Consider the following 27,735-nt stretch of genomic DNA (forward strand, 5'->3'; position numbering starts at 1 on the left):
TTTGCTCCGCCCAGACCTGATCTATGAAGATGTTGTTAGCGCCTGAATCAAGCAGTGCACTGGTTGGGTGTACTATGCCCTGGGCAAGGTTTTCCACACCAACCTCTAAACGGATCTCCTTTTGGAATAAATACGTGCACATCAACACACGCCTTGGGATTTTGGGGAAGGGTGGCTCCAAGGAAGAAGAAGAATTGAGAGAAACAGGTTTTTCTACTTTAATATTTTCTATGTTTTTATTTTTATTTTTACCAGAATCAAGCACCCTAGTGTTTATCTCGCTGGGGCCACGCTCCAAAGGAGGCGCTGGTGCAGTGGTAGTATCATAAATATTACAATCACAGTGCTTTATACAAGTACATACTTCAGATAACAAATTTAGAAATCTATTTACAAATTGGGGAGCCACCCCTGTCTTTCCTTTATTGCTCGTGCAACACCCCGGAGCAGGGGCCACCTTGTTGTGGTTCACTTCATTGTTCATAGGAGCGAAGGCACCCAAGTGACCTAAGCTCCAAACTCTTTTCCCTGAGCCTTCATCTCAGCAACCTGCTGGTCGTAAAAGAAGGCCCGGATCTCGTCGTATGAACGACCAGCCAGAGTATTAAGCCAATCATCCGGTTTTTCCATTTTTAATTGGTGCGCCTGGTGCCCTTGGTTATTTTTGTGTTGGGCAGCCTGCACCCCATTTCTACAGTCTCAGGACATGTGTCCCTCTTGACCACAGTTGTAACAGTTGCCCTTGAATCTGCACATCTGTCCGCCTTGGACCGCGCCGATATCCATAGGAGCACCCTGTCCTGGCTGCAGCCCGAACGGCTTGAACCCGTGAAAGTGATTATGGTGGTTTGATGACCAAGGGCGCCTCTGGGATTGGTTGTTTTTGGTAGTGGGCCCGCCACCTTGGTGCATAGCATAGAGCTCCATGGCTCTACTGACTCGTCGGACTTCCTCAGCTGCCAGGGCCAGTTGTTGCTTTGTGTATCCTGCAGATAGATCTGTTTGGCAATGTGTGGGTTCACATTGCTCTAGCAGCTCTACTGCATGTTCATTTCCAAGCCCTCCTTGTATAGAGAGAGCCAGGAACTGGGTGACATAGTCATCCGTCCTCATGCTGTCTTGCTTGAAGGAACGGATTTGCTGACGCACCCAGTCACGCTCAGCTTGCGGTTTGAAATATTTTTTGATCTCTATCTTGAGATCGTCCCGGGTGGGCCACACTCCCGCTGTGTAGCACTTCTGCAGTCTTACTTGGGCATATTGACCTGCCACAGGTCCTTTCAGTCCAGATAGTACGGCAGTCGCTATCTCAAAATCATCAGCAAATGTGTCCCAATTTGCCTTGATCCAAATCTGGAGCTTGATCCACCATTCAGCAAATTGAGCCCTATCCCCTTCGAAAGCGCCGGGGTCAGCAATGATCTTGACTTTCTTGTTGAACTTTTGCTCAATTGTAGGTTCTGCTGCTGGGGCAGCCTGAATCTTGGCGAGCTGATTTGTCAACGCCCGAATTTGTGCACGCATGTTGTGCAGAAGACTGTTCATATTGGGTTGCGACAATGTGTCGACTTGTTCTCTTTGTAAACGTAAAAAAACGTAACTGGGAGTCCCCGCTTGCTATCTGCGGATCTACCTCTTCCCAGCTGAGTATCGGATCTCAATCTCCGACTACCCACACTATAGTATTTGAAATTGTATATATAAGGTATTTGTAATAAACCCTGGTCCGAACGGTTGTCAGGGGGTGGTCCGCTTGTTAAACTGTCAACCCTTCTCCAGACTGGCGGAGGCAAGTGCCTGGCCTGGTCAGAGGAAAATGAAGAAGAAGTTTGTATGTAATTTCTAATTAACAGTGGTTCTACACCAACTGCTGAGCTAAAGTACTCCCCTTAACATTGGGGGCCGTGTACAGATAATTGCCTCTTCTCCCTGAGCACTACAGGGCCGTCGCTAGGAGCGCACCCTTCTGCTATACGGGATATTCCAAAACAATAACCTCTTAACCCTGGGGACCGGGTTTGCACAAAGTGCGAGAGAGTAGTAAGAGCGAGTCCTAATGTAACAACCCAGAGTTTGTATACTCTGGCACACAACTCAGACAAAGCTGTAAAGGTAGTGAGAGGAGTGGTTACCCTTAGGATAGGACCGAGTTAGTTGTGGGTAAACAACAGGAGGACTCACTGAGGAGTCTCCTGGATCTATTGGGTATTCATATTACTACAGGTAATTTGTACATGTGTACTATACAGTTGATGGAAGCAGTGGCTGATGATGCCATGGGGCACAGCCCGTGTGACCAGCTCCACTGTGTGAGAGTCTTGTAGCTATAAATAAAAAAAAACAGTGCAGCGCGAGAAAAGGGGAGTTTGAACAAAAGAAAGTGCCACATGGCACAGTGTGTGAAAGCTATAGAAGAAAGTTAAAGAGGAGAATGAAATTTAAAGGTCCAAAAATTATGTTATCGTAACAGTAGCAGTGCTTGGAGTGTTGTTAGTTGTTGTACACAAACTCCGCTAACAGAAGGAGTTCAGACCAGTTGTCCTGCTGGTAGTTGCAGTAGATCTGTAGGTACTGCTTGAGCGTTTGATTAGTTCATTCTGTCTGTCCGTTGCTCTCTGGGTGGTAACCAGAGGTGAAATGAAGGTGGATGTTGAGTGCCTTTCCAAGGGAGCGGAAGAAGTTGGAGACAGACTTAGAGCCACAATCAGAGGTGATGTGGGCAGGGACTCTGTGCTTGGAGAACACATGTAGGAGGAAAAGCTTTGCTAGCTCTGGGGATGTGATGGTATTGTAGGTGGGGATAAACAGGGACTGTTTAGTGAGCCTGTCTACGACTACCAAGATGGCTGTGAAGGCTTCAGAGGGCGGAAGTTGCTCGATGAAATCTATAGAGATGGGGTTTCAGGCTTTCTCCGGAATTGGCAGTTGCTTCAATGTATTGTAGGGTTTGTGGCGAGGCACCTTGGCTCTGGTGCAGGTAGTGCAGGACTTGACGTAGTCCTTGACAAAGATCTGGAGCCTGGGCCAAGTATATTCTTGTCAGATGAGTTCCAGGGTTTTGTTCTGACCAAAATGGCTGGAGAGGGGATGATCATGCTTATCCTGGAGTACTCGGAGTCGGAGGTCACTGGCATCTGGGACGTAGAGGTGGTTGTCCTGCCAGAGGAAGCCATTGGGGTCAGTAGACCAACGGGGGTTGTTCTGAGGGAGGTTGGCGACGAGAAGTCATTGACCTAACCTAAATGCCATCCCCAATTCCTTGAAAGATGAGTCGTATGTTGTTGACAGTTGCTAACTGTAGCCAGACGGAACCAAATATGCCGATCTTCTTCTAGTTCGACACAAGTTATCGTCATCCATCCGTTGCATAGTGAATTATTCCCTTCTGCAGCTTCGAAAGGAGAGCAACGTATAATAATATTATAGCTTTGCGCTTTGAATACGTCATAAAAGTAATAACACCAGCACGTGACCGTCATAGTAAAGGGCGAATTGTTGAACTCGAAGTTTTGTTTCTTAACTGGACCGTAGTTCGCAGTAATAACAGCCCTTGCATCACACTCCTTTCTCGTACAGTGTCTGGGAATTCCACAGTTGACCAAAAACTCGTACAACGTCCCATCTGGCATCAACGTGACATTTTTTGGAAGTTCGGGGCATTGTCGACTTTAAATTGGATCACCATGTTACATTACAAAACATTCGAAGCATGCGTGGCGGTTGATGATATTCAATTGGAGGAATATGGCGTTGAGGTGTTCGAGGAAGAGAACAAGGTAACATCAGTATCCCCTGTCAGGCGAAATTACTAATATAACGGTCGATATCTGTAAGGTAACATGTTGGATTGCTTCTGAAGCTGGAAAAGTAAGGGATTGACTACATTCGCATACCATGCTTTTCGCTAAGTTAAGCTGCAGCAGTTTGCAGTGAAGTGGCAGGCCACCGTTGGGGACAATTCAAAGCATATTCAAGGAAAGGGGGTAGCGGGTCTGGTAATGTTGGATGGAGTCAAGTGTGGCGGGCGGTTGATACCATCGGTGCACGGACAAAGACGAGTCGAGACAATCACTGCAGACTCGGTCGCAATTTCTCGCACGTCTGTTAGGTCATTCTTATTTTCTCATCTCAGCCTTACGGGTATGTTCCACGTATTACTTGTATATTTATTAACTACAAAGTATGCAGACGATGAGGAGTATCTACATTCAGCGCCCAAGGGGCTTGGTGAAATACAGCTGGATTTTTGGGATGTCCTGGGATCAGGAGAGTGTCCGATGCCAGATAGAGATGTGAGAACCGGGGAAGAAAAGATTCACGAGCGTTCCAAGAAGGCAATGACCCACTGTGTCAAGTAATAATTCTGTTATTGCTGAGCACTAGCCTCAGGGGCATTGACAAGAGCGTCGTTCACAGATTTGGTGAAGCGAGACCATCAGCAAGTCAAAATGTGGCGATGGTGAAGTATCTGAACCCCAAGCCTTTCGCTACGTTTGTCTTCAAATATAGAGCTTCTGGTATGACCTATCAATAACTCTTTCAGAGATTTTCTTAGCTTGTTTCCTTTCCTGTAGCTATGCTCAGAGCAAATGGAATCATACCCACCAGAGCGGGAGAGAAGAGACCCGCAGATGAAGAGCCTGCAGTTGAGATTATTGACGAGGTGATTCATGATATCAAAAATGAGCAGGATGGTGACCTGGTGTATGACGAGTACTCGAGGCAAATCCAAGCCATGAAGGTGAGTAATGTAACATATCTCAAATTTAAGAAGTAATCTCAGATAACTCCAGGACAAGGTTAAAGAACTCGAGGAGAAGCGTTCTAAAACAAAGAGTCGCCCAACGAAGAAAGTCAAAACAGAATCTCGTCCCTCGAAAGTATTCCAGTCTGGAGAGATCATCGACCTTACGTAGCCCTCTAATTTCAAGCGGTCCCATTCATACTTGTGATGTTGTGGGCTTTCGTCATTCCTTTTTCTTTTCTCTTTTCTCTTCAATTCTTGACATACGCATCGCATTTCTTGTCAGCATCACCACGCATTTCGCCAACGCTAATCAATTTGGTAACTTAAAGATCTTGTTCTCTTTGTTGCAATTGGCGGCCGTCTACTTCATCTTCATATTAGCAGTTGTGTTAAAGTCAGCACGTTTTGCTGTAGGAAGCGTCGAACGCCTTCGAACTCTTGTTCTTGGATTGCGAATGTGAAGGTATTACGCCAGAATATTTCGTAATGAGTAATGCGTCAGTTCTAGTGTTTTTATTATACTTTCCCAATCACTACCTTTGCTGATCACCTATTGGCCCATTGCTGAGGGAAAAGACGCCTTTCGGTTCGGCATTGTTACGCTTTTGGGAACATGGAGGTTACCGAAGAAGAAAAGCTGAGTCCGCGAATTTTAGCCCTTTGTAAGTAACTACGATTGTGGTAAGTGCCGGGATGTCATCAGTACGGACATGTTCCAAATGAACGATGACCCAAGCCTGGAATGTAATGTGACTCAAAGTACTTGTAAGATGGCGTCAGCGTTTCTAATCTCCTTCTTTCCCAGCCACGCTCTCTCCGTACTACTATATAAACCTCCTGTCCGCATTGGATCGTGAAGATATTTTCTTCCACCGCCAACATGTCCACCCAGCATCATCAACAGAAGGCCCTCTTTTTGCAGTCAAAGCAAGGCAAGTTCGTAGTTAGTCCTCGGGATATCCCAAAGCCGGGGAATGGAGAAGTGCTGTTGAAGATACATGCGACGGCGCTCAACCCCGTTGACTACAAGATCCAGCAGCATGGCATTTTCGTTGAGAAGTACCCCGCCATTCTAGGCGCTGATGCTGCAGGCGTCGTGGAAGCCATTGGCGATGGCGTACACACCTTTGTCAAGGGAGATAGAATGTACGTCCTTCTAGTTGTGGCCCACCACCTAGGCCCCTATCCAGATTAATGGCTGTGTTGATACATATGACTACAGCTTTGCACATGGTCTTCTTGAGAACGACAAGGCGACTTTCCAACAGTTTAATATCACCGTAGCCGACTTTGCGGCCAAGGTTTTTATGGTTACCTTCTAGAACAATACATCGCTCATTCTATGCATAGATCCCGGCGACGCTTTCTTATGAGCAAGCAGCTTCCATTCCATTGGGCTTCGATACAGCTTCGACTGGGCTTTATGGAAAATCTAATGGAGCGGGAATTATCCCACCTTGGGAGGCCGAAGCTAAAGGGTTATATGCCGGAAAACCAATTGTTATTTTAGGAGGATCTTCTTCTGTTGGAAGCTACGGTGCGTATCATGTCCAATACATTCATTTTCTCATGCTCTGACTGCCCGTTTCATTACTAACCGCACACTATCGCCACAATAGCCATTCAACTTGCTCGCCTTTCAGGATTTTCCCCTATCATTACCACCGCTTCTCCCCAACACAAAACATATCTTCAATCTCTCGGTGCAACCCATATTTTGGACAGGCACCTCTCTCCTTCAGAACTCGTGGATTCTGGGAACAAGATCATTCAGTTGTCTAAGGCTGATTTGCACGTAGTGTATGATGCCATTTCCATCAAGGAAACGCAGCAAATCGGATGGGAGCTTCTTTCCTCGGAGAGGCCTGGGAAGCTTATTCTGACTCTTCCACCTGTCGTAGAGAAAAAGGAAAACGACAAGAGGGAGGCCATATCAACCTATGGAAGCCCGCATGCACCACAGAATCGCGAGTTAAGCAAGGGGGCGTGGAAGCAGCTCGAAGTGTGGGTGGACAATGGAGAAATTCAACCCAACAACATTGACGTGCTCCCGAACGGGTTAGAGGGAATCATTGGTGGCTTAGAGCGTTTGAAACAAGGAGAGGTGAGCGGGACGAAGTTGATTGCACACCCACAAGAGACTGCTTGAATGCGAGAAAAACTGGTTATTATTATGACAGTATGAGTGAAGACATGTATTTGTAGCTTAAGTAGGGCATAGCAGTAAAAGAACAGATATATCAACGTTGCCTGTATTCACAATTCATGGCTCTAAGTTCAAGTTGTCGCATAGATGGCATGGAGGAAACATAAACACAGAATAAACATAAAAAGCATGTATTAGTGGTGTATAAGGATGATAGTGCAGTAAAAGTTCAGTCCAGATTCGGTCCAGCGGAATTCTGGAAGCGTATAAATGTCGAACCGGGTCAGAACATGCACCCCCAGCCCCCCCTGGAAGCATAGATATGTCCACTCTCGGCAGTGTGGCGCTGTACATCGATTGAAAGCCGGCCATCGGAATTGAAGCGCGCCCGGACTGAGGACATATCGACGTCGCCCGGTGCAAAACGAACTTGCCATTCGTAGTGACCTACACAACGAAGTCACGAGGGAATACCCGGGCCATAATCAGTAACGAAAAAGGCGCACGAAGTTGCAAAATGAAATGGATACGGGACCGACAGAACTCACAGTCATGTTCCATATGCCATGCATCTGCAACTACATCAAGCCGCTCGCCCTTCTTCGCAGATATAGTGACCATTTCAGGTGATATGACTCTTGGGAGGTGCACAATAAGTGTATATGCGTTCAACGTGCTCTGTAAGACCATTGGAGGACAGGAATTTGGCGGTGGGGCGCGCCGAGCCCGAGCTGTGGGTGAAGGAACAGAGGAGTCGCTACTATCGGAAGATTCAGAAGATACTGAACTAGAAGAAAGAGACAGGCAAGGAGAAATGTATGGAAAACGCTGTTTTTCGTGAGATACATGTGTTTTAAAGCGCTGCGGTGACGAAGGGGAAGATGGAGAGCTATAGCTTGCTCCTACATGAACCATCACGAGGGGTGAAGGTATCGGTTTATTTTTTGGAGTTGTCGGGGTGCGAGTAGACATTAGCGTTGGAGAGGGTGTAGGCGTCGGTGGTACTGATGTATCAATGCTGAGGTCCAGTGATGTATGAGACCGGATCGCAGCTTGACGTTCAGGCTTAAGTAGTCTATCCAATGTGCCATAGGAAATGGATGACGTCGACATCGAACTCGCCGAGAGTAATGTTCGGAAATCTGGTACGGTTACAGCTGAAGTAGGAGCTAGGGTTATTGGGATACTGGCTGGCGTGGAAAACGCGATGTTACATCCGTCCACGGGTGAGCTGGCTGGCGTTGCCGCGTTGCAGGGGAAGCCACACGCCGGGTTATCCTTGACAATACGTCCGCTGTCAATTGTATGATCGTGTTTGTATTCATGAATTCGAGCGTGATTGACGCTAGAAGTCCCAACGCTACGGGGAGTAAAAAGGCTAATACTACGGCCGCGAGGTGTCGCTACTGCACGTGGTTATGGCGTCGTACAGCAAAATGTTTGAAAACGCGTGGATAAAATGTTGCATGGATAGGTCGTGTTGAATAAAATAAGAGGTCATTATTTGACATTCGTGGAGCGAGGGAGAATAGGGGTAAGTACATATAAATTCTAAATTCTAATATTAGAATTACTTACCTGGCGCTCGACCGACATGGCTTCTACAACCATCGTTACCCTTTTCGGTCAGAAAATTGTTGAAGCTCGTGCCAGCACTGCTTTCTGAATTGACGGCGAGAGATGAAAATGCTTTGAACTTGTGAGATAAACGCGCACTTGACTTTCGAGGGAGGCACGGGGGCCTAGAACGAAGGGGGGACGCAGGCGGAGAACTACATGATCGTGATGCGGAGCCGTTGATGTTGTCTGCCAGAGACAAGCTTAAGCGGCGGATAGGGTAGTTTAAGCTGGTAATGGACATCGGTTGTTGTAACGATTATACGTAGCACTTTATGCGTGATTTGCACTATCAAGGTAAGTATAGTGGGACCTTTCTTTGCAGCAAGCTATAAGCATTTCTCACCTACAGTTTTAGTCGGGCTGGTCTGATATGGTATACGATGTCCTCCTGAAATGGAGATGGTCGTATTTTAAACCCAACTCACCGAGGCGAGTGCAACAAAGTTATCGAAGATCCAGCACCAGCAGCAATAACATCCCTACCCAGCAGATTATCCCTTCTCACTACAAAAGCTTACCTATGGCCGAGAAACTGTAATCAGCAGCTCCGTACCGTTGCACCAGGTTTGTTTTCGGAGATATCTGGATGATATAATACATGGCCTGGCTTTAGTCGTATCAGATGGCGAACAGCAAGAAGGTATCGTATGTTCTCAATTGCAAACACTTATGAAAGAGCTACATGAGATTATGAATGACGCGTCACCTTGTGGATCTTGCATATAAAGCCTGGATCGTACATCTCAAACATTGCGCATGTCCTTCCCGAATTTCAGAGTTCCAGCGTTCCAATCGATCGGAGAACACAAAGACATGTCTTAGGGTGCCCTGGTAAAACACTCCTAACGGCCAGATGAGGCTACGGTGCGGGAGCCTTCTCAGCCTGGCGTTATTTTTGAACCTGCAGAATTACATTTCCAAAAAGCATTCGTATGTGCATTCTCACCATTTAAAGCCTCGGCGCAGAGAAAAAGATAAACAGGTAAGGTACTCAATCCCATGGTAGAGGCGGTATAAAAAAGATTACTCACAGCATATGAGATCTGCCCATAATGAAAAAGACCAGGTCAGATTAATGAAAACAATTTCCAACCCAAAAACCTCGGGAACAGAAAGGATGCCGCATCATATATGATGCTTGTGCGCTGCATTATCCTATGTCTTTATTGAGATTGGATAACGGACCAAGGCAATAAAACATGATGATATGAAGCCGAGATAAGGGGCTGTGTCTTGCCAGCCATGCATTTGGAATCCCGGGGTCAGACCTTTTCCTATAGGCAATCAATCCATTGCGCAGATACTACTGAGGAAAACCAATACTCACAGTCATCGTGATCGACAGATTGATTGATGGGTGTGTTCGTGTGTAGCGGAGTCGGTACTTTAGACAGTTTTCTACTTGGATCATTCTGACTTCCACAATACAAAACGATCACCTCCGTGTCTATCCTGTGTCTATCCTCGTGTTGATCTTGTTCTTGGTAGGGACCCGATCATAAGTCAGTGTAAGAAGCATTACAAGCAGCAGTTTCTTGTGAAGTGTTTTCTCCATTGTTAACTCAGCACTCATAGAAAGAACTGCCTCTTCCCAGTATGTTAGCCAAGATGCGAGTTAGATCCAGGGATAAACGGTGAACACGTCAAGGCTGACCGGCAATTTGAATTCAATTGCGAGAATCTGATGACAGAATGTTCTCCTACCCACTTCATAAAGCTCGGAGGGATGGAGGTATATGCATGCAAGTTCAGATATATGAACCGAGGACTTTCAAACTGAATAAAGATTCGAAGTGAGATGCATGGCCCATTCTGAGATGGCGACTTGCTGGATGAATGTCAAGGATGCATCGATGTGGTTGCGGGGTAGTCCGGTGGATTCTAACTGAGTTTACTGCTGAGTTCCCCGGTGACCAGTTCTTCACAGGTTCCTCCCGAATGCTCGCTAGACCATCACAAAATATTATGCCATCGAGAATAAAGCTGATTATCGCGGGTCTCTTTATCTGATCCACATAGGCGGCATTGTGGATTTAATCTAAGCGTTACGCATACCAATACACCCCGCTCAAACCAGTCTACACCTACCGGCTTGAGTCATCACAGTGAACTTTGACACAGAGAGTTATAAAAGGCAACTTTCCCATTCTTCGAATGCATTCATCTTTGGTGACTTTGCTTCAGATATCTCGATTAGCTCGGATGGCACCTGCTCCGTTAACCAAGACCTCTCTGGAGCGCTCAGCAGAGCTTGCTGAATCTCTGGCTGAAATCAGAACTCGGGTCCAACAAGCAGCTTTAACCTCGTCGTCTCATAGTACGCCAACTTTACTTGCTGTTTCGAAGTACAAACCTGCCTCCGATGTGCTTGCGTGCTACGAGCATGGGCAACGTGACTTTGGAGAAAACTATGTACAGGAGTTGGTTGAAAAGGCTGAACAAGTAAGCCAGTCATTGATGCTGGGCTGCGAGAAGTTGTTGACATATGCACAAAAAGCTGCCCGTAGATATACGATGGCATTTTATTGGGACATTGCAATCAAACAAGTCGAAGATTCTTGCATGTCAGTGCATCTCATAACATTTCTGCTTTTCTGACTCTTTGACTGGCATGGTTGTCAGCTATTCCGAATATATATGCTATCCAAACTGTCACTTCGGCGAGGGCAGCTACTGCACTCAACAAAGCATTGCCAATAGAACGTACATCACCACTCAATGTCCTCCTTCAGGTCAATACATCAGGAGAAGATGTAAAATCAGGGCTACCTCCTCTCGTCGAATCATCTCCATCCGACTCAGAGCTCGTACAGCTCGCACGCCATATCATTACCACATGTCCCCGTCTTCGCCTTCAAGGCTTAATGACGATTGGCTCTCTCACGGAGTCGCTTGCTTCATCAGAGAAAGCGAACGAGGATTTCGAGACGCTGAAAGGGACTCGCGATGAACTTCATAGGCAACTCGAATTGGATGAGAACCTGCAGAAGGGAGGTGGTGAGTGGGGGGAGGATGGAAAGTTGCTGCTGAGCATGGGTATGTCGAGTGACTTTGAATCTGCCTTGAAGGCAGGAAGTGACATAGTTAGGGTGGGCACGAGTATATTCGGAGCAAGGCAAAAGAAGAGTGAAATATAGGTGAAAGGATTATTACTATTAGAGCATCTGACTATATGCACTTTAGGGAAGCTGTTATCAAGGGCAATATGATGTACCATATTAGCATTCGTTTCTATAAAGCCATATGAGGTATCAGACTAGTCTTCGCTGACTCCCTGGGCGTGATCACGAATACTGTTCCCAACTGTGGGTCAATCTTGTTTATACCCAGGTTTACTGGTAAATTTTGGGCAAAATTCGAGGTGTGCCGAACAGCTGGCTGTGAACTCAGAACTGTACTTACAGGTGCCAACAGGCCTCAGGATTAATCCTGTGCCCCAGATCAAAATATATAAGCCGTGCTCTCGCCAACGTCCTTGTCATACTGTAAAATCGCCGATCCAGACACGGTCAGGCATTAAAACGCGTGCATAGTAAAAAAGAGCCATTTGGGAGATCGAACAAGCCTTGAAGAGCTCTCGGTGCGCTCACATTCATTGGTGTCTCCCGACGCGTCTTGGCGATGCGGCGCGCTGGTTCGTTGATAACCATAACGTGGGAATGAATATTCAAACTCCGCTCCTCCTGCGTTGGTCTCTGTCTGTCACCATTATTGCCGACACCGACGGCGACGCCGCCGTACATACCGACAAATTATCGTGCTGCAGGCCGAATTCACTATAGCGGAACGTTTGGAAAGGCTTTGACGTGAAAGGAAGTGGAAGATATCTAGGCAGAGGACTACAGGACCTAATGTTCACATCAGATCCAAAACCACATTCAAAGCGGAAAGCACCAGATGATTCAAATCCACTCCTCAATGCTGCAAAGAGGAGCAAAAGAGAGGTCAGTATACGTGACTTTTACTTGCGCTCTTGTATTGACGCGATGCAGTTGAAATCAAACGCGTCCAAGCGAAAATGTGCGTGTAAATGCTCTAGATGAAAAAGGACGTGAAAGGCTGATAGATATTGGTATACTCCAGTCATAGGCGAAGAACAGGCAGGTGGGCTAGACATTGTACGCGCTCCAATATCGCGTCCTTCATCTCCACAGAACAATCATTCCTCTCAAACCACTCTCAATACGCGTCCACCCTCTCGACCTCCATCTTCACAAGCACAACGTCACCCCCAATCATTAGCGACACCCGGAAATCCATCGCAACCCAAACATCCTTCAAAGAAATTCAAAGCTGATAACTCTCATGCAGCAACGCATGTTAGGAATGGCGATCTTCTTCCTACCTCACGCGAAGACCCCGGGGTAGACGAGGATGTGAGACGAATGAACTCGGAAATTGATCATCTTCGCCAGCGATCAATCGGTAATGGAATCGCTGATCCTAATATTCACTTTCTCCCTCCATCATCGTCCAAACCAAATCGTCACCCCAAAGATTCATTACACCCCCTGCCCGAAAGCGAAACCCCACAAATTGAGCGTAACAAGCTATTCAGAGAAGGACTCTCACGAGCCCGACAGCCCAGCACATCTCCAGCCCAGCAACATTCGAGAAGGAGCTCTATTAGTACTCGTGGTAAGCGGATAAGCACAAGTTTTGAAGCTACTGGCATTATCAGTGCGTCACTTCCGCTATCATGTTCGTGTCTTTTATATGTTTTACGATTCTGATCTATCTTATTTTTCAAATACATGAACAGCTCAGCCACATACTTCTGTTTCCGATTCAAGTTTTTATAAGCACATCGACTGTGATCTTCCTGAGCCACAGCGTGCGCGTCAATTGCTCATATGGTCCACGTCTCGAGCTATGAATACATTAGCTGAAGCAAGCTCCTCGTCCTCAAATTCACGACGCAAATCTTCTGCACAAGCGAATGGAAAGGATCCACCACTGAGTGAGCGCGGACAACAAGCGCTAAAGGTGGTACAGGAGGACATGATGCGAATGCTAGCAGAGGGAAGAATAAACACAAATGTGTATGGTAAGAACATGCCAGAGGGCACGGGAAATGGTCAAGTGGGTGAGGGAAGTAAGTTCAAGCCAAACGAACAGAATTTAAAGAATCGGGCCCGAGAAATCAAGTTCACGGAGCATATTGACCGGTATTGTACATTTCCTTGACGGGCAAATTTTCATGGAGTTGATTATCCGTCTCTATTTAGTGCTAAAGCAGAACAAGAAGCATGGGTACATGTCGACCAGTTTTACAACTCATATCAGACAAACTCCCTAGCCGACCTAGAAAAACGAAGGCGAGCGCTGACACCACCATCGTCTCTTAAAGCCAAAGGGAAGCAGAGAGCCACATCGGTGGAGCCCGGAGACGACTGGCGATGGCTATTACCCAGAGAGGAAGAGCTGCCAGAAGCATTCAGGGGGAAGAACGGCGTGGAGCTGGCTAAGAGAATCATGGAAGAACGTTTCGAGTCCGGAGAGGAAAGTCCAATAAGTCAGCGGATGGAGGACGTTCGATTCAAAATCGATAGTCTCTTCTCGTTTACGAATTCTGCCGTTCGGATGACAGAAACAGCAGAGGCAGAACTCGATCATCGGTTCTCCTTACTTTCCCTGGTCCTTTCTGCCCGTGCTGAGTCCGCCCCACCACCAACCCAGTCACCGACATCGCTGTCTTCATACTTGCCATTACCTTCACGAGGCCGGAGCCAACCATCATCATCAGATCCACAAGATCTTTTAAGGGCTCTATGTAGGGTTGACTTGGATCGGCCACCTGGCAAAGTGGGCGATGCAGCTCGTAGAGCTGCAAGAGAAGTGCAGCGGGTACAAGAGGGTGGTGGTGTTGGGGAGAGGCGATTGACAGGCATTGCCCCTGGAATTGGGGCAACACCAAGGAAAGTTCCTGGTACGCCTCGACGGAAGGACAGATGACTATAGTGGGCAGAGATTTTCATTCATCTTTGGTGGAATAATTGTTTTCTCTTATCCAACTTTTATCCCGGTTTCTTCCAGCTGTCGTTTTGTTTTCGCATGCTTATATATTTCCTCATGCTCGAAATCTATGTATCTTTCATCTATACACCCCGACTCGTTAGGAGGCGGGAGGTGAAAGGGTTCTGGCTGTATATCAAATATTCCCCATTCCTTTCTATTTTTTTTTGTTTTTTGATTTTGGCCCAGTAATCATACCTTTGTATCCTTGGTCCTGGTGGATAGCGCGTGTTTCTGTAAGCTTGTACCGGTAATCGTTTGCCCCGCCATAGTGTCTGGAGTTGTGGTTGAAAGCTATGTCACAGTAATAGTCGATGCTGTGTCGGTGACACGACCCAAATCCGAACCGCATCCATCCTGGAAACACGCACACAACTGAAGCTTGAAGTCCTCTCCCTCACTGGCATTCCTGTGATCCCACAATACTGACCACAACATACTTTAAGCTAGAATTTCCTATACGCGTGTTGAGGTTGGAGTTTCTGAATACTACAGTACGCAGGTTTTCTCAACACACTGTTGCTCTTGCCCTCAAGTCTCAAGGCAGCGTGCCCACTCCAGATGATTTGCGCACGGACGATCTTCCGTTGTTTTAGATGGCTCGAGCGGATGGGTGATCGGGTTACAGGGGCCGCAGGACCATTTTTTGTTGGTCTTGCTGTCATACTGATCAGTCTTGGGACTGTATGCTTTTGTGAGCGCTCTCGCCTAGTTTTAAAAAGCACTTACACGTCCTTGAGCTAATAAACTATAACATTGAACCCTTCTTCATCAGTCGACGTGATACAACCTACTCTGCGTTTTCCTTGGTTAACCACGCCGCCATGCATTCTAATTGTCTGCAATTTATTCATGCACTATTACTACGTTTGTACCATCCCTCCAGGGTTCATCCAGGATGGCCCTCGGGAAGCGAAGGGCGGCATCTTATGGGCGGGAGAAAAACCAAATTCAAGTGAGCAAAGGAGGGGCGTACGGTGGTCAGGTGAAGATGGACTGGGTAGCGGAATCAAAATATCAAAAGCCAACTTAACCATGTGTAAGAAGTGTGGGCAAACTCGACCTGAGGTGAGTATTGCATTTCATGAATTTTAGCATTTTGTTGTCATTCAAAATCGTTGGCCTTACGAGAGGTCACACCACTGTCGAATATGTAAGCGATGTGTACTCAAGTACGACCATCACTGTCCAGTGAGTCCACCCGATTATCCCTGCTCTATGATATTCCTAATATAAAACCGTAGTGTGTGTAATTTTCATTCGTTTGACAAGTTTTAGCATAGACTCCTTTTTGTGTAGGGGTAAATCAATGCGTCGGACTGCACAACGAGCGGCATTTTGTTATGTTCATGTATGATTCTCCATTTATTGTAGAGTAGCATTGATTCGATCTCGTCTCCTTGCAGGGCATATCTTGTTATTTCCACATTTTGCTACAGTGTCCTCGGGTATCAGAAGATGCTTGGTGCACTAGGTTTGACTTTCATGGTATGCCTTATATTATCCTTCCCCGTGACTGATCTTCTCAATTCCTCCTAAATGCACAGTTTGATTGGCCTTACTTGGTTCCGTCGCTCGCATATATCCTCATCTACATGTTGTCCGTCGTGTTGTGCCTCGCAGTAGGCATCATGCTTAGTTGGCACCTCTTGGGTGTTGCAGCGGCCGAGACATCGGTCGAATCACAGGACCATGATGTATACCGAAAGATTGCGAAATCCAGAAATGATGTGAGCTCGATATATGCCCCCTGGCGAAATATACTGAATCAGATTATTTCTAGACGTTTGTTAATTCGTATGACCTTGGGTAATGCGCTCTGTTGTGGGAGCCAGTCACCATCACTTACTTTGTTCCCAGAAAGCGCAAGAATTTAGAGCTATTTTTCAATATTGGGCCCACAGGATAGTGAGTTTAAGGCTGTGCTCTCTAACTATCCCTGTTGATGCTCATTCCTTGGCATAAAAGCCCTTGGTATACCCTCATTCTCCCGCTCCGAATCATGCCCTACACAGACGGCCGTTCGTGGGCTCGACGAGAAGGGTTTGAGCGTCACCGCGGTGTAAGAGAAGGGGAGGAATTGACTGATGAAGACGACGATGAGCACGCACCCTAAGGTGCATGTGTACTCATATTTCTTAAGCTTCCTTTTGCACCTAATACCTTAATTTATAGCAAATAATTTAGTGACATTGTAATGTTTATCTGGTGAGCTTCTTGGTGTCATTCTCTTTTCTGGTACTCTGATATGCCGAACGCATAACTGGGTTTATGATGATATTCGCCGGGGCCATACGACTCTTTGAAGGAGTTCCTCGGGACCCTTGGAAAGTAGTTTGATTTACATCCGGCTTTACACTTTGGCTTACTGCCCTAGTTGATTTCCATCTGATTTTTGTCCTCTTCTCTTCTTCGACCATCCTTCATCGTCTTGTCATTGCTTACCACATTCTTGTTTAGGTTACTGTAGTGCTGCAGATACTGTCGAATACAAGCTGTGACTATTCCAACCGCATGGTGCCTACGCAGTTCCCGCTCCACTCACCGCCTCATCGACTGAGCAATGGACAAAGTGTATCTCACATTGCCTGTGCGGTCATTGGCGTTCCTGGTTTCATCCATTTTCAGTAAACAGCTGTGGCGTCCTGTGCTAACCCTAACCCTACTATATACCAGCTTGTTCCGGTTTATAAGGTGACATAGGATCGGTCATAATAGCCCTAATACCGCAGTCTCCCAATATCTCAAGCTCAAAGCTACAAGGATGGCATCCAGCGATGGCAACCATCTCTCTGAGGAGTACATTCAAAACAGCTTTCACAGCTATCTCAAGTCTTCCTTGACTCAGGCTAAGGTCGAAAAGTTGCTTGATGCTGATATGCTTGCAAGCGCGGAGGGTGATCTCATGATAACAGGTGTGTAGTGTCATCTACTTGTTTTGCAACCGTTTAGTATGAATATTTACTTAGTCATTCATGTAACGAAGGTCCTGCACTATGCTTATATTTCGCTGCCTTGCGTAGTACCACCAATCCTGCGTCGGTCCCTCTACCTCGCCGCTCTAAAACGTCACCCCCTGTAGAGCTCTCAGAATCCAATTGCCCTCCCCTATTCGTTTCTTTTCTTCGAGTGTGGTCATCAAATGTACCTCGCATTCAATCCCTAGCTCCTCAGTATCAGCACGATCTTGCTCGCGTCATATGCGGACTGGAGCCCCTTTCTCAGCCTCCTGATCCGAATTTGAACGGGATATCTGCTGACCTGCGTGCAGTCGCCATTGAGATCAGCCAGCGAAGATCGTTCCAAGATCGATACGCCTCTGATCTTCAGGCTGCCCTTGATGCGGGAAGTCCTTCAGGTAGATCAAGTCTCAGAGTAAAAGCCTCCTTTGTTCCACCGCCTGTCTATGATCCTTCTCCTATTTCGCCATCAAGTTCAAAAACCTCATTTGGTCGTTCGCCATCACCCACCATCCTTACAGCAAATTCCCCGGCCATCGAGTTTATACGTGAGACGCTGTACGCTTCCCTCGCTGACGTTCTCGAGCGTACTCCATCATTGCGAAGGCTGCTCAAACGGGACCCTTCTCGCGCATATTTCGCTTCCGTCTCCTTTGCTATTCTTGATGTTGCCGTCACTGCCGTCACGCCCACTGGGGCAGTGATGGGTGTACTCGGAAAAGAACTAACACTTGAAGAATGTCCCAAAGAGCTGCAGCCGTTCATGGCAGAACTCGCAGCCATTGGAAATGCAGCACGAGAGATGGAAGAAGAAGACGATGAGGTCGCCATGCGTTGCGCAGAACGAGGAGATGACATCCCGGAGCCTAGGCTGGACAGAGTACGCAAGGTGTTAGAGGGTGGTGTGGGCTATCAAGAAGGGCGAGAAAGGGAGGGTCAGGGGAGGAGAAGTGTTGAAGGGAGAGCAGTTGCTTTCACAAACAGAATAAACGCCCTAGGGCTAGGGATATCGAAGATCAAAGCTTTCCGAGACAGACAGGCAGATGTGTTCAAAGTTTTGGCTGGAATTGAATGATCTACTCACCACACAGACGAAATGTACGGAATGGTATTTATTTGTTTTCTTGTTTTGGGTCAGTTGATGATACCCTATGGCACATTCTACTTACAGTATTGGTCATTAATGAACTCGTGGTATACCGCGATCAACCTAAATGTTAGACCTCGCGCATTTCAATAGACTGAATATAATATTCGTTCGTCGCCAAAGGTTGAATACGCAAACCAGCCAGTAAGTCTGCCCGAAGTTCGGTCATGGACCTGAACCAGACCTGGCCCTAACTAAGGTCCACATCGACTCTACGGTAAACCCATCAGCAGTCCTCGGTGAGTTTATACTGGGAAGCAACCACTGTGGGTGGAGCGCTGGGTTTTTGAATCAGACACGTTAACAAAGATGGTGAATAACTGCACTCACCAAAATAAGTCATATGAAGGGGCTCGAGGCAGATCCAGGACATTGGTGTTTATAGAAATCACAGCCTCCACAACCAATACGACTTAGCCGTTACCTGTGTTCACCCTTCACATATCAAATACATACTATGCCTAGACAGCTGTTGATAACGGTACATCAGTTGAGAATGGCCTTCCATGGGCTCCAAAAACAAGCATCACTGACCTAATTTTTTGACAAATCATTTAATATGTATCTATTCTTGCTTCTGCAAAAATTTAGGTCGACGACACTTGTTTTTTTGGGTCTGTGGAAGGCCATTCTCAACTGATGTACCATTGTCACAGCTGTCCAGGCATAGTCCATCTTGGAACAGATGGGACAGTCTGCATAGGTGATAGTCACATTCCAATGACGTAATGAACTGATGACTGTGAGGCCGCGAGGGCGACTTACCAAGCAATCCATGGAATAGTAGAGAAATTGATGAGTCAAGCAAGACGATTGCTACGTATGCGATCACAAAAACCAAGGATTACAACGGCACTGATAATTCAATGGTCTTAGTAATCGACCTCGCCAGCTTAGAAATCACCTTCCAGTGTGGTCTCTAGATATTGGATTAGTTATCATACTGTAGTGAAGCGAAGAAACCTACGCATTGTTTCCTAGACTATAAATAAAGGGACACCTGCTGCATCTACCTCATCACTCTCCTCTCCATACCCAATTACTCTTGTGAATCATCACTTACATTGATAAACGATGGCAATTAAGATCTACGGTGTCCTACTGTCAACTGCAGTCCAGCGTGTGGCATTGGTCTGTAACGAGAAAAATGTCCCATATGAAATAATCCCGGTCGACATGAAGAACGGCGCGCACAAAGAGCCAAGTTTCCTCAAAAATCACCCCTTCGGACAGATTCCCTACATTGTAAGAGATCCCTGTTTCCATCGATCGACGCCAGACTAATTGCTGATCTGAATGTCACAGGACGATGATGGCTTCATCCTCTATGAGTCGCGTGCCATCGCGCACTATATCACAAAACAATACGCTTCCCAAGGGACTCAAGGTTTGATCCCGACAGACGTGAAAGAAGAGGCAATCTATGAGCAGGCCATCGCGACTGAACTGTCGCACTTTGACTCGCAAGTGACAGGCCTGGCGATGGAGAGGGTGTACAAAAAGTAAGAGCTCGTGATCCGATTGCATTGTTTGTCTGACGATAAGTTTCTGCTCAGATACCGTAACTTGGAGTCAGACGAAGCAAAAGTCGCCGAAGTGCTTGCCACCTTTAATACCAAGTTAGATGCATACGAAGTGATTTTAGGAAAACAAAGATATGTCGCAGGCGATGTGAGTTTTCACCTTCCAACCTCTGTTCAGGCCACGCCGTTGAGGGAATGGCTTGATCACATTGAGACTCGGACGTGGAAATGGCTACTTACGAAAACTATTGCGTTACAGAATCTAACCCTCGCTGACCTGAATCACGTCCCGAACGGACACATGTTGAAGCGAATGGGATTCGATATCCTTGACTCGGAAACACGTCCTAATGTCGCAAGGTACGTGATCCACCACGAGCATAGCGCACTCATCGACTGACCACCGTTCACAGATGGTGGAAAGATATCACTTCGAGACCTTCTTGGGTCGCTATTGTAGCAGACTTGTGAGGATCTGGAAAAATACCGGGTGTAAACATAGCGTTAAGACAAAAGTCATGTCAATGAATAATAAAAAATCAATCGTCCCATTCCTACTCCAGTTAAATGACAGGAATAACGCGAAGGAAAGTATGAGCTTACATGCAGTGGTTCTTTCGGCGAACAGCACTTCAAATGATTCAGACTCTGATGGCCAGGTAATGATACCTGGGTTTCAAGTAACTGGTTGTTTGTACATACTTTCTATAGTCTATGACGAGGAGAAGGTTATCCGAGTCGTCTAGCATTAACGGGGTGTCGCAACGTCCACGAAAACATCATGTGGTTTTAGCCAAGTAAGTTTATAAAAGTCGCCGTCAGATAGCCAAGCACAGGGCTAGGTACCTAGGTAACGAGCAGTCATGTGGTAAATGAGACAGTCAAATGGTCAACCTTGAAGTGTGAACAGAATGTTGACCATTTATTTGGCAAAAGCTTCAGATCCAAACATTGCCAATTGTCAAGTAATATGGAGCAACCTTTCCCCACGGCTATTCAAACGTTCACTGGTCAAATTCCTTGGTTCGAATCTCACGCTTGCTCGCAAGTTCTATTACCAGTGGGCATTTGCGATCAGCAGGACACAGAAGTGACAGCACTATCCTAGTAGTGGACCGGTCCAGTCAGATATTGGTCAGAATTGCACCTAATTCCTACAAAAACATGTCAGCGACGTCGTGGCTTTTGTAAGCATCAGAGTTCAAAATGCATCAGCTAAGCAGACAATCAAGGTGCCAGGACGTTTCCATACCGATTACCTGGCTGGTCTCTCACTTTCCTGCAAAATTGAAGTTAGTTGGATTGTCTGTATTCCCACCTCACTTGCCTACCATCAGCTGACTGCCTATCTTGTACTGCTTTGGTGCAATTCTCACAAACCTGCGTCATGAAGCCTTCGTTAGCATTCTTTTGGGTGAATCATCATGTTCTTCGAAGAGTATATGTATGAATCCGTTTATACCATTGGCTCTCACGCGCACACGATAAAAAGGCTCTAGAAATGGCGTGGATAACCAGTATCTCAAGTTCCCTCTCAAATCTAACATGGTTCTTCAATTACACGGTTTCCCCACCTCAACCTGCACTCTGCGTGTCGCAGTCGTTTGCAAGGAGAAGAATATTCCATTTGATTTCACCTTGGTCGATCTCCTCACGGGTGAACATAAGAAGTCTCCCTTTACCGACGTTCAACCGTTTGGGCAGGTTCCCTATATCGTTCGTACCAACCTTCTCTATGTTTAGGATATAGTTTACCTTTAAACACAGGACGATAACGGCTTCGTTTTGTACGAATCACGTGCCATCGGTCGTTATCTAGCAACAAAATATGCGTCTCAGGGTACACCTAATCTGGTCCCAGCTGATCCCAAGGCAAACGCACTTTTTGAACAAGCAGCGTCTATCGAAACGGCCAATTTCGATGTGTTCGCTTCCGGGCTGGCCTGGGAGCTGAGATTCACAAAGTCAGTGGCTATCATTTTCGTGAACGAATATCCATTCCCCTTACCTTACTGATGTAATGCTTTTAGAATGTACGGTGGCGAGACGGATGAAAAGCGCGTTGCAACCCTTATTGCCTCTCTGCAGGCCAAGTTGGACGCTTATGATGTGATCCTTGGACAACAGAAATATCTCGGTGGCAACGTCAGTACTTTTGAGTCATGTCATGCAAATTTGTTCAGACTAGTGAACTTTTGTCTGCAGGACGTAACTTTAGCTGATTTATTCCACCTTCCCTACGGTTCCGTCATCGTCAGCATCGGAGTCAATGAGTTTGATAAACGGCCAAACGTTGCTAGGTATGTCCTTCGCGTCGCATTAACATAACGTGCCATCATTTTCTGCGTTCTGCGTAAAGCTTCATCGTTTCACAATGTCGTTTTGCCAGATTTTGTGACTGACATCGGCTTTTATTCGTAGGTGGTGGAAAGATATATCTACCAGACCTTCGTGGTTGGCAGTCAAGAATGGTTTATGAGTCAACTCGTGCAATCGGCACGAAAGAAAGTGGAGAAGACTACTACAAGTGCCACATGTATCAATATAACACATAGAAAATTCCATAGTGATTGCAGGCATAGTGTACAGATTAAGAACTGTTGGGTTACAGCCTCAAGACAATACCGGTCCAAATCTCGTGGATAATATGTGTCTGACCAGCAGATAACAACGAGAAATGATGCTCGAAACAACTAGACGGTAATACCATTATATATCGTCGACTGTGCATTAAATAGGTTCGACCTTGTGTCTCACTCTCCTCCGAATACCATGTAAATTGGACGCCTCGAACCTATCTTTTGACAAACCTCACTGGTACATCTTTGACCCCCATCGTCAAAAGTAGAGTGGCTTGCATCACACGTTGGCGCCATTCCTGTAGATCATCAGATACAGTTAGTTAAATGGAATAATAAGCATAGCAGGAGGCCAATAAAGAGAAGCGAAAGCTCTGGGCGAGAAAGAGACTGGTTACTGGAATCAGTAAGAGACCTACCTCAGCTGTCTCTCCTTTCTCCAACAACGGCTCGACGCGCCAATCACGTAAAAGTAGTGTGAGCAAACACACAGCTTCTGTTGCGGCGAACTTGCGTCCTATACAAGCGCGTGGGCCTGACATATGCAATATTTCGATATAGATATTTGAAAGGCGAAGATCGGTGCATAGTAGAAATAGAACATGAATACAGGAAATTAATATGAGAAAGAGGGTCAACTGCAAGGTAACGTAATACGCACCAACGCTAAATGCTGTAAAGTCCTCAGAATCCTGCAGATCCGTTTTTTTGTCATCCCGATCTGCTGATGCAGTCTTTCTGTACCACCGTGAGGGGCGGTATACCTCTGGTTCCGAGAAATATCGTGGATTATATTCTGAAATCGGAAATCGTTTAGTAACAGTGCAAATGGGACCATGCAGGAAGTGTGTGCAATAAATTCACGAAATCAGTTCTGGCACACCCGAATAGAGTAAATAGACTGTACGCACGCACGCCAACCATGTCTACTATAAAGTGGGTGCCCTTGGCTACGGGCAAGACTACGTTCTCCTCACGACCACTTGGATCTGTTTTTGGGTAAGTGATCGTGGTATCTTCTTTGGCTTCACGGATGAGAAAGACTCCAGAGGCTATATAGCACACATGAAACAAAGAAGGGCAGCGTGAGTGAAAGACTCCACTTAAGATAGAAATTTGGAAATGGTACATACGAAACATCCTTACACCTTCATAAAAAGCAGCAAGAACTTTGTCGAGCTTTGGATAATCTTCAAAGGTCTACATACAACACGGACAAGAGGAAACAAGGTCAGAAAGGTCCAAAACAAAATCGTCAACAAGGAGCGAATCGCTGATACACGAGTCTCAGGAAGAAAAATGCTCACCGGGTCCCTGTCGCCTACTATCTCAACAATTTGTGCCACCACTTCATCTTGTACAGTTTGATCAATCGAGAGGAATCCTAAAGCTGCAGCGAGAGTATGGGCGGTAGTTTCTAATCGTTTCGCAGAGCAAATCAGGGGGTAAGATTTACATTAGCTAATGAGGATTTCGAGTTCCGTAACAGTAAGAAGACGCACCGTGTCCAGCGAACATCAGAGCAAACACATTGCCGATCTGTCCAAAATCAATTATTAGTCGATCCTCATTATCCACTATGAATACACTCACCAGATCATGGTCGTCCAGTGAGATCTTCCCGCCTTCTTCGCTCGCTCTTATGAGTAAGTTGAAGACATCCTTCCTCCATCCATCCGTTTCTTCATTTGCCAACCTCTCACGTACATCTTCCCTACGCAGTGCTACATGTTTTTGCATGAATGTACGCATACTATCATATGCCAAGCGCGTTCGTTGAATCCATGGTATAGGCAAAGACCACGTCCACTTCGGGACGGTGATAGCAAATAAGTTGGTTTGTGTAATCGTTTCGATAGCATCCTGTATATTCATGGACGTTTCCGACTCAGAATCAGAAGGTGGCGAAGACCATGAGAATGGGAGACCAAAGCCACATGAAGCAATGATAAGAAGTGTATATTTGAAAGTGTAACGTTGAATAGAGGGAAGATCAATCGTTTGCTTCGTATGCCAGCCTTCAGCTGAAATCATGTCATGATAGGTGCGTAAGGATTCTGACCACACAAGAGCGTAACTATTGTGGGGTGGGTGTAAGAGAGGGTTAAGTCAAGAATTCGGATTATGATTTTACGCATTTACTCACGTTTCGTTGTTGAATGCGGGGCTCATCACACGTCTGTGCTTTCTCCACGTGTCTCTCTCTGCAGCAACAATATTAGGGCCCCAGAACCTATCTCGAGCATCTGGTATCAGCACAACATGCAGGGCAATCAATGACTTGGTGCAGCACGTACAGAAATGCAGCGCCCATCGAGTCTGTTTTACCAAAAACACCTGTCTTGTGCCCTGCCGAGATCACTTGTCTCCCAATTTCCATGCTGTTGGTATAGATAGTAGGAGCACCATGCAAGAACGGTACAACCGAGAATATTTCGCCGTTAAATGGCTTATAAACTGAACAAAACAAATGGTATATGAAAGGGAGACAGACGACTGAGTGTAAGACTTACGATCCTTTCTCCAGTCCCAAGTAAACAGCAGACCTGGATTCCATCTCTTTGAGGATGGAAAGACTACACCGGGAATACAAAGCGGTTGGAAAGGTACCCGCAAACCAGGGAGATAGCCCACGTCCTGCAACCACCTCGTCAGTGACTGTTTCTTTCTCAATAGCCATAACTTGAACGATAGACGCACCTTCAGTCCATTAATTAACTTTACGACCCGTGAGATGACCCAAACACTGAGTACAGCGAGCGATGCGTTTGTTATGCTTACTGCCTCTACATGTGTTATCGGAATTAAACGAGGATTGGCTATTGAAAGGATGAATCGTACCCATTTATGTTTCCAAGCTCTAAGGCGCATCTTAACGATCCCAAGATACCTCCAGCATTTATACATGTTGTTTTTGACGGGTCACACGATTTGTCGCCGAGTAGTCGTTGCAATTGCATCCATCTAAGCCTCCGTCGGCAACCCCGACGGCATCCTTCACTCCGATTTGCGCTGCCGCTAATGGCACTTCGACTAGTTACTACTGTCTATTATTCACTAGTCTTCCGTAGTAATCCAACATTGCACTCAACCTCGTTCACTGTTCGGACTGCTACCTAGTGACGGAGTCTAACTTGTCTATTCAGTGATATCAATCGAAACGGTAGACCCACTAAAGTACATACACAGCTTGCTTTATCTTAGTATAACGTCCATGTCCGTGGCATGCGAAGAAAAATCAATAAAGATTGAGTAAATGGTAAAAATGACTGATGTCAGCGTATCGCGTAAGTATAGGACCCAGGAATCGCAAAATTCGAGAATAAAAGTCGTAAATGCGTAAAACAAGGTGAAAAAGAAGAACACGCTAGTTATGTGCGAGTAGATCACGTCGACAACACAATAAATCCGCCTTGACTTGACCTACTTTATCGTCTTGTACCACCATCTGGATTTGCAACAAACAGCGGCGCCCGAGGAACAACGCCGTAGGACACCGTCACTCGATTCCGACTCGGGACTTCCTCTCTCTTTCGTGTGTTACGCGGTCCCTTTATTGAATCTTGCTCCAAATCCTGCGACATCCGCCGCTCGTAAGCATGTATACGGGAAGCGACCGCTCCTGGGCTGGCTGGTGTCGGTGGAGTGCGAGGTCGTCGAGGGGAAGTGGGACTCGTGTATATAGAAGAGGGCGATGGTTCTGAGCTGTAGATGCGTGAAGGGATGGCTTTCGGCGGTGTGTCGTCTGTGGATGATGGACTTGGATGTTTGGTTGGAGGCGTAGAAATGCGATGTGGAACTGAGATAGATGTATTGCTATCTGGTGGCGTTGGTAATGGAGGGACAGGCGATGTAATGCCGTGCTCATCAACCGTTGCCGTCACATCAACAGTCTCACCGCCTTCGGTCGTTGCAGTCCACCTGGACCCTGCCGAACCCTCCCTTCGGACAACATCATAACGTCCACCGAGCCTCTCGATTCCTGCTGTATCAGCAGTCTCAGTCGTCCCGGCCGTGTGAGAACTGTGTACGGATGACGACATATAATGGCCATGGCCTTGGGCTTTATTATCCTTAACTTCTGGTGAGGACTGGTCCTTGGTAACACCATCATGAACTAATCCTAGTCCTGGCGCGGGCGTTGGATCGCGAAATTCTGAGGGCATTGAAGTGGGAAAGGTCGAAGACGAAACTCTCTTCCCTCCTAACCCTACACCTCCTCCACTCCATAATCCACTCCCACCACCAGACGAACGACGGTCAATAAGAGATGTCTTAGCAAACCGTCCCCACCAAGTGTCTGAACGACGAATTGGCTGACTAATTGGAGGTAGGGAGTCCAGGATCGATGAGTGGCGCTGAGTCTGAGGAGGAGAGTGTTGCTGTGGAGCTAGTACAGCAGAAGGCATATGAGGAGAATATGAAATTCGTGTAGTCGTAGGTGAGTAGGATGTGTACGAGTTTGAGTACGCAGTTGTCGTTGGAAGTGATGTCAACGAGGGACCGCTGGTTGAAGGACCAGCATGGTCTAGTGAGGATGAAGATGAAGATGCGTGATTCTGGGACGACGCTGAACTCTCAGCCTCCACGAGAGGGCTTAGAATACGCGAAGGCAAGGAGAGTGGAAGAAGAGGAAGAGCATCTGCGTCCCCGTCTAGGCCTATATCCTTCGTCCCATAGAGTTCGGCAAAATGGTTTTTAGGTGTCTCCAGCTCACCTTCATCGTCACTTTCACCGAAAGGATTAGAGCGCAAAGTGTTGAATCCCCACCGATCGGAAAAGGGATCCACGTACGACCATGTGTTACTGTCCACTGTCTGCGTTCGGGAGTGCATCAAGCCAGTCCTTTCCTCGTGGTCTTGACCATCTGTTTCAACTGCCCCTCCTCCACCATCACGGTAAGTAACAGTATTGTCGTCACCGGCGCGTGCCCCACGTTTGGACACTTTCTCCCACTCGTCCCACGCTTCAAAATCATCCCCTTCTCCTGGTCTATTC

General features: G+C 46.6%; 12 protein-coding genes across 12 annotated transcripts; 10 read left to right on the forward strand and 2 right to left on the reverse strand.

The window, feature by feature from the left end:
• Positions 1 to 507: 507 nt before the first annotated feature.
• Positions 508 to 1,524, reverse strand: SERLADRAFT_437949 (uncharacterized protein; the record flags this gene model as incomplete). The annotated part of the gene is made up of 2 exons (XM_007318295.1): positions 508 to 691; positions 755 to 1,524. The coding sequence occupies 2 exons, from the start codon at positions 1,522 to 1,524 to the stop codon at positions 508 to 510; spliced, it is 954 nt and encodes a 317-aa protein (XP_007318357.1).
• A 1,402-nt stretch (positions 1,525 to 2,926) lies between these two features.
• Positions 2,927 to 3,422, forward strand: SERLADRAFT_467468 (uncharacterized protein; the record flags this gene model as incomplete). Its single annotated transcript, XM_007318296.1, has 1 exon — positions 2,927 to 3,422. One exon carries the CDS (start codon positions 3,073 to 3,075, stop codon positions 3,235 to 3,237), a length of 165 nt encoding a protein of 54 aa, XP_007318358.1.
• Positions 3,423 to 3,625: 203 nt separating this feature from the next.
• Positions 3,626 to 5,301, forward strand: SERLADRAFT_467473 (uncharacterized protein; the record flags this gene model as incomplete). Its single annotated transcript, XM_007318297.1, has 6 exons — positions 3,626 to 3,776; positions 3,835 to 3,867; positions 3,921 to 4,354; positions 4,417 to 4,521; positions 4,579 to 4,741; positions 4,794 to 5,301. The coding sequence occupies 6 exons, from the start codon at positions 3,684 to 3,686 to the stop codon at positions 4,914 to 4,916; spliced, it is 951 nt and encodes a 316-aa protein (XP_007318359.1).
• Positions 5,302 to 5,415: 114 nt separating this feature from the next.
• Positions 5,416 to 7,011, forward strand: SERLADRAFT_467476 (uncharacterized protein; the record flags this gene model as incomplete). Its single annotated transcript, XM_007318298.1, has 5 exons — positions 5,416 to 5,496; positions 5,553 to 5,893; positions 5,970 to 6,048; positions 6,098 to 6,284; positions 6,367 to 7,011. 4 exons carry the CDS (start codon positions 5,628 to 5,630, stop codon positions 6,894 to 6,896), a joined length of 1,062 nt encoding a protein of 353 aa, XP_007318360.1.
• A 734-nt stretch (positions 7,012 to 7,745) lies between these two features.
• On the forward strand, positions 7,746 to 8,292 carry SERLADRAFT_467479 (uncharacterized protein; the record flags this gene model as incomplete). Its single annotated transcript, XM_007318299.1, has 1 exon — positions 7,746 to 8,292. One exon carries the CDS (start codon positions 7,990 to 7,992, stop codon positions 8,200 to 8,202), a length of 213 nt encoding a protein of 70 aa, XP_007318361.1.
• A 2,546-nt stretch (positions 8,293 to 10,838) lies between these two features.
• SERLADRAFT_337532 (uncharacterized protein) lies at positions 10,839 to 11,644 on the forward strand (the record flags this gene model as incomplete). The annotated part of the gene is made up of 3 exons (XM_007318300.1): positions 10,839 to 10,955; positions 11,011 to 11,077; positions 11,136 to 11,644. Coding segments are annotated over 3 exons (693 nt in total), but the record flags the coding sequence as incomplete, so codon positions are not given.
• A 720-nt stretch (positions 11,645 to 12,364) lies between these two features.
• SERLADRAFT_437955 (uncharacterized protein) lies at positions 12,365 to 14,468 on the forward strand (the record flags this gene model as incomplete). The annotated part of the gene is made up of 5 exons (XM_007318301.1): positions 12,365 to 12,457; positions 12,506 to 12,533; positions 12,597 to 13,193; positions 13,276 to 13,681; positions 13,742 to 14,468. The coding sequence occupies 5 exons, from the start codon at positions 12,365 to 12,367 to the stop codon at positions 14,466 to 14,468; spliced, it is 1,851 nt and encodes a 616-aa protein (XP_007318363.1).
• A 621-nt stretch (positions 14,469 to 15,089) lies between these two features.
• Positions 15,090 to 16,644, forward strand: SERLADRAFT_369584 (uncharacterized protein; the record flags this gene model as incomplete). The annotated part of the gene is made up of 9 exons (XM_007318302.1): positions 15,090 to 15,222; positions 15,304 to 15,596; positions 15,660 to 15,719; positions 15,812 to 15,879; positions 15,935 to 16,016; positions 16,076 to 16,258; positions 16,312 to 16,337; positions 16,389 to 16,436; positions 16,497 to 16,644. 9 exons carry the CDS (start codon positions 15,090 to 15,092, stop codon positions 16,642 to 16,644), a joined length of 1,041 nt encoding a protein of 346 aa, XP_007318364.1.
• Positions 16,645 to 17,365: 721 nt separating this feature from the next.
• On the forward strand, positions 17,366 to 18,750 carry SERLADRAFT_389412 (uncharacterized protein; the record flags this gene model as incomplete). The annotated part of the gene is made up of 2 exons (XM_007318303.1): positions 17,366 to 17,443; positions 17,515 to 18,750. 2 exons carry the CDS (start codon positions 17,407 to 17,409, stop codon positions 18,561 to 18,563), a joined length of 1,086 nt encoding a protein of 361 aa, XP_007318365.1.
• Positions 18,751 to 19,590: 840 nt separating this feature from the next.
• On the forward strand, positions 19,591 to 20,723 carry SERLADRAFT_389414 (uncharacterized protein; the record flags this gene model as incomplete). Its single annotated transcript, XM_007318304.1, has 5 exons — positions 19,591 to 19,880; positions 19,941 to 20,137; positions 20,192 to 20,306; positions 20,418 to 20,518; positions 20,572 to 20,723. The coding sequence occupies 5 exons, from the start codon at positions 19,710 to 19,712 to the stop codon at positions 20,627 to 20,629; spliced, it is 642 nt and encodes a 213-aa protein (XP_007318366.1).
• Positions 20,724 to 21,703: 980 nt separating this feature from the next.
• SERLADRAFT_349111 (uncharacterized protein) lies at positions 21,704 to 22,637 on the forward strand (the record flags this gene model as incomplete). Its single annotated transcript, XM_007318305.1, has 5 exons — positions 21,704 to 21,874; positions 21,926 to 22,122; positions 22,189 to 22,303; positions 22,364 to 22,458; positions 22,580 to 22,637. 5 exons carry the CDS (start codon positions 21,704 to 21,706, stop codon positions 22,635 to 22,637), a joined length of 636 nt encoding a protein of 211 aa, XP_007318367.1.
• Positions 22,638 to 22,703: 66 nt separating this feature from the next.
• On the reverse strand, positions 22,704 to 25,599 carry SERLADRAFT_449120 (uncharacterized protein; the record flags this gene model as incomplete). The annotated part of the gene is made up of 12 exons (XM_007318306.1): positions 22,704 to 23,036; positions 23,157 to 23,272; positions 23,399 to 23,533; positions 23,649 to 23,789; positions 23,871 to 23,937; positions 24,045 to 24,154; positions 24,240 to 24,814; positions 24,884 to 24,970; positions 25,035 to 25,194; positions 25,251 to 25,374; positions 25,438 to 25,523; positions 25,579 to 25,599. The coding sequence occupies 12 exons, from the start codon at positions 25,580 to 25,582 to the stop codon at positions 22,953 to 22,955; spliced, it is 1,689 nt and encodes a 562-aa protein (XP_007318368.1).
• Between the last annotated feature and the right edge of the window lie 2,136 nt (positions 25,600 to 27,735).

The sequence above is a fragment of the Serpula lacrymans genome, assembly GCF_000218685.1.
Source record: "Serpula lacrymans var. lacrymans S7.9 unplaced genomic scaffold SERLAscaffold_7, whole genome shotgun sequence".
Classification (NCBI taxonomy): Eukaryota; Fungi; Basidiomycota; class Agaricomycetes; order Boletales; family Serpulaceae; genus Serpula; species Serpula lacrymans.